Raw genomic sequence first — 11985 nt, 5'->3', positions numbered from 1 at the left:
TGGTTAGATTCTGTGAGCAGAGCAGAAGTACATTTGTTTTTGTTCCAACCAAGTTGGAGGGCGTGGTCAATACCGATGACGTTGCAGTGTTTATGTCAAAAGGCACGCAGTAAGCATAGGCAGTAAGCACTAAGCAGCAGGAAAACGCCTACGCCAGAGCTTCAAGTTCACACCGCCTAATATCACGGTATGTAGTCGCTTTTATGGAAGTAGTGCGTTTGCTAATGGCTAATATCACGATCATAGAATCCACCTAGAACTTGGCTCATATTCAAAAGTATTTGCTGCAATTGTTTCGATTTTTTTTATTACGATTTCGTTTAGGCAGTGCATCGCTAGCTAGCTTGCTAGCTGATTAAAATAAAGCTTGAGTTGTCATTGGTTTTTATTCACTTGCCCGTCGTCGTCTTGTTTGCCAAGTGGCATATAAAAGGCTTTTATATAATTACGTTGATAAAGTTATTATATCATAAAGACGGACACGTCGTTTTGCCAGCTGCACCGTACTACTGGCGTAAAATGTTTTGCATGAAGTGGGCCTCTCCTTATGTTCCTGGAGCATGTTGGTTTTACCCAGAGCCAGCTAGCACGCTAGGCTAGCTGTCATTGTCAGTACTAGCTACATTTCTGCTACAAGAGCTCCGCTCAAGACTGTCAAAAGAGAAATCTACGACAGTCCAATTGACCCAAGGCTAAGGCAAGCTAAACCAGTAGGTCATCTGTTTATACTAGATTGCTTTGCAAGGAGTTTCTATTTGTTTGCTGAATTTGTTTTTATTTTGCCAAGACTCTTATAGGGTGTAACAAAATCTCCTGGAGAGGGCGTCAACATATGTGTCACGTGGTAGCGGCCGCCATACTTGCTGGCTTGTCTGGTTTGTTTACATTGAGCGACCATCAGGTGTGCTTGTATACGTTCTTTTTTTAAACTGACCTCACAATGGTGCAGACTTGCTCAGTAAATAAGTGCCACAGCAGGTCACGTCGAGGGAATGAGCCAGAAAACGGAATTAGATTTTCAGCTTTCCAGCATGGAGACAGTATCAAGGAACCCAGATTGACAAGTTTACAAAAAGACGTAGAATGGCTTGGATCGGCGCACGGGCGCAGAGACATAACGTTCAACAAAGTATCTAAGCACAGCCGTGTTTGTTCACAACATTTTCCTTGTCCTTGTAATGTATTTTGGCCCGACGTTCTTTCTATCCATCCTGGTGTTGGTTCACTATGTTGTCGCCAAGAACGAGCTCAATATTTACAAAAACATACCACCGTCACTCCATTCTGAGTGATGCGGGCTAGAATTTAATGCCCACGAGAGGGCCGTCCCTAGCTTTTTAGACGCCGCCCCCCTCTTGGTGACGTACACGTTGGCACACGCTATAAAGCAAAGATTGATGTTATTGCACTCTACAGGGACTTTAGTGCCTTTTTATAATGCAAATGAACATGAATGTTTCCTTTTTCATGGAGTTTTTATTTGTAAATAAATCAAGGACTAATCAAGATAATTGGAATCATAAGATATATATATATATATATACTGTTGCATTTGTATGCATTACAGTACACTGGGGAGGGTTACATCTTCAGCTGAGCGTTAAAAAAAGATATATACTGTATATAACCAAACAAACGGTATACTGATGTCGGTCTATGCCAGTTTTGCCAGTCATGTATGTTCTCATAGAAACCCCAAGAAATGCAGTTGAGTGACTAATTACAACTGAGGAAAACAAGTGTTCCATTCCACACAGATGCTGTGTTTTAGTATTGGCTCTGAACAATGAATGCAGAAAACAATATTTCCCTTCAAGCTGAAGTCCAAAGAGAACGAAATTGCATTGCCGTTGTGCAGTTACTAAATCGACTTATTGGTTAGATTGGTTATTATAGCTTTTAAAAGAAAAAAGCAGAATCACTTTGCAAAATCTGGTAAAAGTATTTACGGACAAGCATTTAGCTTGTTCTTATTTGCACACACAGTACAGTTAAATGCTCTGTCTTTCCTTTTGTCTTTCCTTTTTTCATTTTGTGATATACTGGCACCAACTACAGATTTCAATAATCTACTTTATATCTTACAGCATTTCAACCCAAACATAAGAGGTGATTCAGCGAGTTGTCGTTGGCACCCCTGCCTGGGTGCCATGCTCTTCTGTTCCATATGAGCTCTACTATGTGGTACATCATGCAAAGCATTCAAAGCAAATACTCCCTGTCCGAGCGGCTCATCCGCACCATTGCAGCCATTCGATCGTTTCCACACGACAACGTGGAGGATCTCATTCGTAAGGTTGGCCTACTTTTCGCTGTACTTCAACTTTGTAGGGTTTGTCCATGTTATCTTATCAGTTGTAATAACAGTTTCTCTTGCTGCTGTGCAGGGTGCAGATGTAAACCGTATGCATGGGACGCTAAAGCCTCTGCACTGCGCCTGTATGGTGGCTGATGCTGACTGTGTGGAGTTGCTGCTGGAGAAGGGAGCTGAGGTAAGGCAGTACCACTGGTTCGCAATGAAGAATAATACTATTTCTTAGGGCTGCCGCATCTATCGATTATCAAAAAAGAAATTGTATCAATTTATCAGTGTGGGAAAATATACGTTTTGTATAATGGACAAAATCGATTAGTCTAATTAACCACTCAAGCCCTATTATATATATATATATATATATATATATTTGTCATACAAAAAAATATATTTCTCCATTGAATTAATCACTCCGTTCGATTAAGTGTTGCACCCCTACTACTTATTTAGGCATTTTATTTTTTTCAAGATATTTTTTGGGGGCTTTTCTGACATTATTGATAGTACACAGAGCAAATGTTGCCGGGATCGGGATTTGATCAGGCTTAGAGACTATGGGCTGTATTTTGCGTGTCTTAAGTACCAGGTCTTATTACATAACTTAAGACCTGGAGGCGTGATCAATGCCATTTGGCTATTCTGAGTGGGTCTTAAGTTAAGTAATAAGACCTGGTACTTAAGACACACAAAATACAGCCCTATATATGGTACGGTATGTGCCTGGACCGCAAGGCCCCTTATCTAGACATTTAACCACTTTCAATGCAGCATCCCAATTTTGGGACACCAGGTCTATGTCTACAAGCATCGTGATGCAATTTATTATTGTAAAAGCATGCCAACTTTATGTCCAGTTACTTGATGGACCATTTGATTTGACTGAATTTGCCCAGTACAATTTTAATAACCACATGAACACCACTAGCGTCCTTATTCTGAATTTCTAAAATTGTGTGTGTGTGTGTGTGTCTCTCTCTCTCTCTCTCTCTCTCTCTCTCTCTCTCTCTCTCTCTCTCTCTCTCTCTCTCTCTCTCTCTCTCTCTCTCTCTCTCTCTCTCTCTCTCTCTCTCTCTCTCTCTCTCTCTCTCTCTCTCTCTCTCTCTCTCTCTCTCTCTCTCTCTCTCTCTCTCTCTCTCTCTCTCTCTCTCTCTCTCTCTCTCTCTCTCTCTCTCTCTCTCAAAAAAAGAGGGTAAATACCTGTCTATTGTTCTCTGTGGGATAATGGAGATGCATATGTTTCTTAAGTTCGTCTTATCTCATCATTGGCTGTTTGTTGTGGGAGGGATTGTCTTGCATGCATCTTTGAACAATGGGAGTCAGGTCGCCTTCACACCAGGATGTTATACTGCGATTTAAAAAAAGAATCCTGCTGCGTATTGACGGAAAGTGCGCTTCGTTTAGCAGGTGTGAAGGCTCATTCGAATTCTGGTACGGATCAAACGATCGCATTCTTGTTGGCCAAAGAACAGGGGTTTTGCTTAGCTTCCAAGCGCACCTGACTTCGATTCACTGCAGGTGTGAATGCAATCCGCATAATAAAAAAAAAGAAGCAAACAATGTGGCGGATGAATGAGGAATAAACACAGTTGGAGACAGAACAGAGCAAATATGTCCCATTACCATAGCTAGACGTGGTTGAATGAGGAGACCAAAGCCCTCATCGAAATATAAAAACATTGCAGTCCAGTGTACAGAATATTCTGTCTGAATATTTTGTCTGTCGTGCGTAAACATGGAGCGCTGTCACTGTGTGTGGGCAGTGGGTCTTTCTTCATCTTGTTTAAATCTACTTAAATTAAACAATCATGTTTAGCTCGGCATGACCTACTGTATGTAACTAACTAACATGGCATATGCTTTTATGCATAATTGATATGATCATCAATGGGAGTACATATGGTAAACATCGGTTTAATTTTGCGCTGCTGTGTCCGTTGTGGTGGAGGCACAACGGAGACATGTCCAAAAGAACAGTGCATGCGTGCGTTTGCGCATACACACAGTAACATCCAGTCCCCGACAGCGACGCACTGCATCCATGTTACCCTCACTTTATGTCCTAACTATTAATCGAAGTATAATTTTAACACCATAGATTTCACTGTGTAGTTTATGAATTGAACACATTGATAAAGTTCCCTGCTGCGGTTGACAGTGCAGTGTGAACGCAAATGCAAGAATTATGCAACTTTCCACCTCCCAATCGCACAGTCTACTGAAGTACAGGTGAGACTGACCTAAGTCATCCAATTAGCAATTACCCACGTGAGTAAAAAAATAAGGAAAACAAGATGGATCAACAAGTGGTAATTCTAGGCAGAGAAATGAATTCATCAAACTTTAAGTACGTGAAGTAAAAGATTGAAATTACTTGCTGTATAATTGACTATAAATCATAGTGATGCTTATTGCTTCATTAAACTGAATGTGTTTGTCAGGTGAATGCTTTGGATGGCTACAACCGCACAGCACTGCACTATGCAGCAGAGAAGGATGAGGGATGTGTGGAGCTGCTGTTGGAGTATGGAGCCCTGGCTGATGCCCTGGATGGCAACAAGGACACTCCACTACACTGGGCTGCATTCAAAGACAACCCAGAGTGTGTGAGGGCCCTACTGGAGAGCGGAGCCTGCCCCAACAACCGTGACTACAACAATGACACACCGCTGAGTTGGGCCGCAATGAAGGGCAACCTAGAGAGTGTCAAGGTGCTATTGGAGTACGGGGCCCAAGTCCACGTGACCAACCTGAAGGGCCAGACGCCTATTTCCCGACTGGTGGCCCTATTGGCCCGGGGTCTGGGCTCTGAGCAGGAGGAAGAGTGCTTGGAGCTGCTGTGCCGGGCAGCTGGCCGGTTTGAGATCCGAAGGGCCGATGGTACTCTGCCAAGGGAGCTGAGTAAAGACCCCCAGTTATTGGCAAAGCTAACCAGCATGGTTGCGGAGGCCCCCACACTCCGCTCTCTGGCACGTTGTGCTGTCCGCCAGAGTCTTGGAGTGCAGTTTCTCCCCACTGCAGTCAAAGAGCTGCCTTTACCAGAGTCTGTCAAAGACTATCTACTGCTGAGAGACTAAGTTGGTGGGACTGACTTGGTGGATACATTCATAGTTATCATTAGCTGATTATTAAATAGCTTATGACATTGCATTTATTCACAGGAAAGTCTCTCTCCATGGAGTTAGACTCATATTGTTCAGACAATGTCTGATGATACAAGCTGTCCAGTAATGCTGGCAGAGAAGGCAGAACCCTAAGTAATGCTTAATGAATGGATGTTATGTGCCGTGCGTGCATGGGTGTTTGTATGTAATTATGACTGATTATTGTTTGATTTCCTACTGAATTCACAATGTACAATTGATCTTGTAACCCTAAGACAAATGCCATTTTTAACAGAATAGATTGCATCAGGTAGGACCAGTGTTTAAGTGAAAGTAAAAGGAAGACCAGTGTTTGACCTGGGGAAAAAAAGATATTAAATATCTATATAATATACAAAATGATCAATTACAGAACCATTGTTCATTGTCAGTCAAATAATGTAGGTAATTGTGCCAGCTAATGTTTCCATATTGCCATCTTAAAATGTACAACACTGGAAAAAAAAAAGATTTGCCACCATCATTCTCATGCATTTCTCAGTGAATCTGCCTATCATAGATGTGAGATAGTGTTTGATTGTTACAGTACGTATTTGAAATATACATTAACAAGTTGGCATTTACACAGCTTTCTAAGAAAGAGCCAATTGTTTCAGTGTATATATTTCTTTTCATAATTTGTTTTCATCAAGATGTTCAAGAGTGGTCAAAATTCGGAAAAGTAATATTTTGAGGCCAAACTTTTAAATGTTAAATCGGTGAAATAGCCCCATGACTTATACATTTTTCTTTCAAAGATATATTTTAAATAAATATTTACAAATATACTCATGCCATTAGATTAAACCATTTTGTGCTTGATTTTGCTGCTTCTGCCAATGTGTAAATATAGCTTTCCTACATTGTACTAGTGTGAGTGACACCAATTTCTGGGCACCTGCAAAGTGCTTTTTTTTTTGTATGTTAACAAAAGTAAACGCCTTTCTATTCCACTTGTTTCTTCTTTATTTGATTTATTGTAACAGACAATCTTGTAATTATGTTATGTTTATAAAATGTTTAGAATCTAAAAATCATCATGAGCCAAAATAACTTTTTGAAGTTGTACTATATGCTCTAGTCTGCATTGTATTTTCTCCTCACAGGTATTCTGAGCTTTGATGTAAGGACCGATACCACAGCTGAACGTGAGTTTTACATATTTTGGCTGACGTGTGAAATAGTTAGTTACATATAACCACATAAGCCTTTGGGCTTTATTGTGTTTTTATCCTCTGTGATGCTACTTGACTATGTTGGGAAGTGTTATTTTGCTGCTGTTTTGATGTTATCAAATCAACCAATCAAATACACCTGTACTTTTAGCCACAGAAGCCATTCCAGGTATAGCACTCATGAAATAATATCTAGCTAACCATTCAAGAACATTGTCTAAAGCTCAAAATATAGAAGGTCAAATAAAAATACTGGTTGTATTATTTAGCTCAGGGGTGCCCACACTTTTTGACTTGAGAGCTACTTTCAAAATGACCAGCTTGGCAAGATCTACCCACCAAATCAATTATACCATTGCTGAAAATAGTTTAAATATGTACCTGAGGGGGCTTCGGAATAGTAGAGTTTGTGTTACATTCTGTACAGTATAAGACAAATGCACTTGGAATGGGGAAATAGAGGGGGAGAAATGTTTTTTTTAATCTTTTTTTTTTTTTTTAAATGAAATACTCTTTAGGGGCATTTCATGTGATCTACCAGCCTTTGTGATCTACTGGTAGATCGCGATCTACCTTTTGGGCACCCCTGATTTAGCTAATACTATTCTGAGGGGTAAAGAAATCTTTCACTTGAACATATTCAGTACTCGGACTGTCCAGAAGAGGTCCCTCTGGTTCCTATTCTTGGAGTCTTATATCACAGAACTGCATGTCTTCGATATCCTGCTATTCAATGTGACCAGTCAAAGGAAAATTAATTATTTAGACACTATATATATATATATACACACACACACACACACACACACACACACACACACACACACAGTTCTCTATTGTCATCCATGTTCCCAAACATCACAACAAGTTCTTAGGTTTTCGATCCGCTGTTAGTTCCATGTCGGTCATTGTTTCTGGGAATTTGCAATACATTGCTTCACAGACAGGACGTTCGCGTCCAGGGAGAGGGACGAGGGTGAACATTTCAGGAAGGAAACTAAACACTGGCCCCTCTCTCGCTTCCATTGTTCATTCTATCATTTCAACATTGTGTAAATTGTGATATCAGCAGTTATGTAGATAAGGATTGAAAGGAGGTAGAGAAATGTGATTATATGTTGTGAAATGCATGCATATCACAATAATGGCACTCATCATGCAGTCACAATAATTCTCCATATGCTTAGCATTGGACATTGGTCCATGATTATGTGAACCTGATCTGTAACATTTTCAGTATGTAACTCACAAATGGCTGAAGTAACACTAAAGTTTTTACTGTGTAATATTGTCACCAATGGTTTCTTACACTTGTGCAATGCTTAATGCCCTATGCTATTCTGGACTCAAAAGTTTTTATTTAAAATTAATATTAAAAATATCAGATGATTCTGTGGTCTGACTAACCGTAGTAGTAAATGCATTGTTACGTGTCCCACTGAAGAGTTTAGACGGCACATTTCGGTGGATTGCTGCCCTGAAGCCGGTTCAGCTGGATTTGGACCAGGCCATTTGGGCAGGCCTCCTGGTCCTGCCCAGCCCTGCCCCCTCCCTCCAACAGGACTGCCGAACTTCCGCTGACCTGAACCCTACGCCAGTAACGCCACAGCAAGACCCCTGTGGATTCAACAGGGACTGCCCTTAAGTCAGACCTCCTGTTGGTCCAACCTGTGCTGCGGGTTACCAATCACCCGTGGCTTCCTGTGAGGTTAGGGTTTGGGCTTAGTGTTAGTAATGGTCAGACTAACAGGAGGTCGAACCAATGCCACCACTCTACCGATTCAACACCCCCACGTGTTCGTTCAGAGGAGCCGTTGTGGCCGAATTTGCCCCCTCTACACTGACCTTTCTTTTTTCCTACTATAGTGAATTCTGGTGTGGTGGGACATATGTAGTCTCTCTGTGCATATTTCACCATATTCTGGCTTAGGATGGACAATGAGCAGGATTTGTGGGTAGTTGGGTAGTGTGGATCTCCATCTCCCTCATATCACTAACCTTAGAGTAATTGACTAGATATTTTATTTTGGGTACCACTTTATTTACAATCCTGTGGACCATTATATACATTTTAATAGGCCTGTGTATGTTATACTCGCCTACATCTACTGATGCACAAACTTGGACACATCATCACTATTATCAATTTAAATTCTGGTTCTCACAACAGACACCCTCCTCCAGGCGACCCGACCCAGGCTGATCAGACCCCGGCCTGTGTCCCAAGTGGCATGCTACAGACCCCACTGTCTCTTGGGGGTTTAGGGACAGTGGGGAAGATGGCTGATGAGATGTTGGCGACACTAGGGTGCTCTAGTCTAGGCGCTGTGGGTTGCCTACTCTGAGTAACTTGAGGATAATAAAGCAGGGACAAATGTCTTCTGGGATGGAGTTTTACTGAGGATCAACCTAACTAATTAGGTTAGTTAGTTAACTAATTAATCTTAATAAGGATCTTATGCTGTATCAGGATGTGCAGCCATAATCAAAATTACATTTGCCCATGCCAATAATATCCCGTAACCAACTGTTAACCATCAAAAGCATAATGGGCATAAAGAGAAAATCCTATAATTTATAATTTAAAAATGTATAGCCATCCATCCAGCATGGTACTAGCCAACGGTTGCCTGACAACCAATTAGCCAATTGGTTGGCGATCCTATAGCCGGAGAGGTCTGGTAGGCCTGACGTGCAGCCTCGCGATGTTTCGAGGAGGTGGAGGGGAGTGTCAAATTCCAAGAGAGGAGAGAGGGAGCCAGAGAGAGTGTGTGTGTGAGAGAGGGGCGCAAAGGTGAGTTTGTAAACAATTTATTATCATGTAAATGTGCCACGCGTGTTGATTTCGCGCTAAACTATGACACATTAATGGTCAGAGCACCGGTTCTAGTATTGTTTGCCATGAAACATCAACGTTCAAATAATTGCCAAAACTGTTGTGGTAGCTAACGACACCAACGTCTCGCTTCGCACTCCAAGTGTCAGCCTGCTAACCCAACTACTACTAGCTCGAGAGCTTTTTGCTACTTTTCGTGATCTCTCACGTTGTCCGTGACACTAGTAGTGAAGACGTATAGTTCTTGTCAACGATGGCTATGTGTACATTTGCGTGTTTTTGTTGTCATCGTGGTGATTTGGAGTCGCTGGCGGATGTTTGGCGTTGCACGATGAGAGCGGTGTGGGACGGAGTCACGACTTGCCCCAGTGTGTTCGTTCCATAGCGGCCTGTTGTTAACGTTAGCTACCACAGCTAGCTATATATCAGTTTCATAGATGCAAAAAGTTGATTTCGGTTTTCAACCAATCGGATCGTACTAGTGTATGTTATTGACGGCCTCCGAAGCTTTGCGCGAATTAGATGCCGTTGATTGACATGCTCCTAAACCAATTGCTGAAAAGGATAGGCGGTCTTGTACGGGAACAGGCAGGTCCTTTAGTTTGTCCGTGCGCAGCCAGCCCAGAAGGTAATGGAGGGGGCTAAAAAAGACAAACTTTTCCAGCCAGCTAACGTTGTTAGCCCGGTTTGAAGAGTTTAGTATCAACATCGACATTTCCTAAATCATTTACTACTTATGTAACTGCAAAAAGAGATTGTTGTACGCAGTTGTGATTTACTTTGTTTTCCAAGCCAAAGCCTCAGAAGTATTTCTTTGGAAAGCTCATATAATATTGATATTCATAATACTGCAATGTGATCTCGAGAACACACCACGTTCTGCATCCCCATGCTTGTCAACACCTTCATCAAGAATGTAGGTCATGTTTTTGGCAGACTTGAAGCTCATTCCATCACATAGTCCTGTCTGTGTGTAACACACTAGAGACAACTGGAGCCTGTTTTGTAAAACCAAACATCTTGATGTATTCAAAGCAATTGAAAGTGATTTGCATGATTTGCAATTCAACATTTTATTTTATGTAACCTATAGGCTGTATATATTCTCTCAAAAATAATGATCACATCCAGATTAAAGAACATTGAGCTATTGAGCATTTACTGTAGGTCCTAATCCTGCAATATTTTGGCCTACAATTGATTGATTGATTGATTGAAAAATGTATTAACAGTTTGCAGAATTACAGTACATTTCAAGCACAAACTCAATACAAAGGCTGTTAACTGTGAGTGGACGACCCAATTAAGCATTACACTTGTTTCCAATAGGGTCCACCATGTTCAAATCATCAAAAACATTTAGAGACGTACAAATAGACACTTCTATATAGACAAAGGACAGAACAGGAATTCATCATAAATTGAGTTGTTATGAAGTTATAGCCTCACCTCACCAGTGTTTGTCTGGTATGGGCCATACCGTGTGGCATTACGATATAACACTGAATTGTTATATTTATTTAATTTTTCCTTTTATTGTTTGGTCTAGACTCTAGAGGCAATGTTGACTGTACTTTTGTTGACGCCACAAAGATCAAGTATCATGGTTTGTTTGAATTGTAGTCGTAGTACCAAAACCCCTTGGCAGTTAGTTGCCTTTTAAAAGTTGTTGAATCATAAGTTGAAATTGATGTCGAGAGTGTTTCCAATTTCATTTCAGAGGTTTATTGTCCTGTATTGTCTGTTGGCTCTGTGTGGATTTAGCGTTCTGGCCTCGGTAGTTATGCAGACATGGATATAGGATTTCATTTGTTCCATTTACCAATTCTCAGGTTCACTTTGCTTACATAAATACATATTGGCTGTTGTCTGAGCCAGTTGCAGCCTAGTTCTCTCATCTCTAACACTCACATTGCACATTTACCAGTACCCCACCTGTGATCAACCAAATACCCTTGATCCTGCAGCGAACCAATCGCTGACCACCTCATTCTCTTCTCTTCTCTCTTTCTTTACACACACACACACACACACACACACCCTCCCTCCCGGCCTCCCCCTCCCTTCCTCTTTTTTGTGGGGTCTCCCCTACCCTCTGGCAATTCAAGCCTCGGATTCCAGAGTCTCGGCTGCAGCCGGAGCTATTAATACAGTTTGTTTAGTCAGTTTCCTAGCAGGCTGCATCAAACACTGGAGGGCTGTGGCTGATTATAGCTAGGACCCGTTCCCCTACACCTGCTGAGTAGGCGAAATCCAAGTTAACCAGGCGACTTTGCCGGCAACTCAATGAGAGGGACTGTAATTGGGGCAACTTGGATGAATGGAAGCATAAATAGGTTGATTTCATTTTAGTGTCTGTCTGGATATCTGATCGAGTACAGGAAAACGTCTATCTTTTTAGATGTGGAATTTAGTGAATTACAATCTCTGTGATTTTAAGATTGTGTTGTCTTCCCTCAGTGTGTCATCTGTTTCTATAGATTAATAATATTGCTAAGCCAACTCAAGTCAGTGACACAA

General features: G+C 41.3%; 1 protein-coding gene across 1 annotated transcript in view; it reads left to right on the top strand.

Moving 5' to 3' along the window:
• The first annotated feature begins 60 nt into the window (after positions 1 to 60).
• Positions 61 to 11985, top strand: part of LOC306939852 (disco-interacting protein 2 homolog B-A) — a 109948-nt gene continuing 98023 nt past the window's right edge. The window contains exons 1-4 of the mRNA XM_079524610.1: positions 61 to 187; positions 2088 to 2296; positions 2388 to 2492; positions 4753 to 6407. Of these exons, the coding sequence (XP_079380736.1) occupies positions 2168 to 2296; positions 2388 to 2492; positions 4753 to 5388 (870 nt within the window). The 5' untranslated portion in view covers positions 61 to 187; positions 2088 to 2167 and the 3' untranslated portion in view covers positions 5389 to 6407. Of the gene's footprint in view, positions 188 to 2087; positions 2297 to 2387; positions 2493 to 4752 lie in introns of the transcript that reaches the window.

Source organism: Electrona antarctica (genome assembly GCF_951216825.1).
Source record: "Electrona antarctica genome assembly, chromosome: 2".
Lineage (NCBI taxonomy): Eukaryota > Metazoa > Chordata > Actinopteri > Myctophiformes > Myctophidae > Electrona > Electrona antarctica.
The sequence above is the reverse complement of the archived record's forward strand: the minus strand, read 5'-3'. Positions and strand labels throughout refer to the sequence as shown.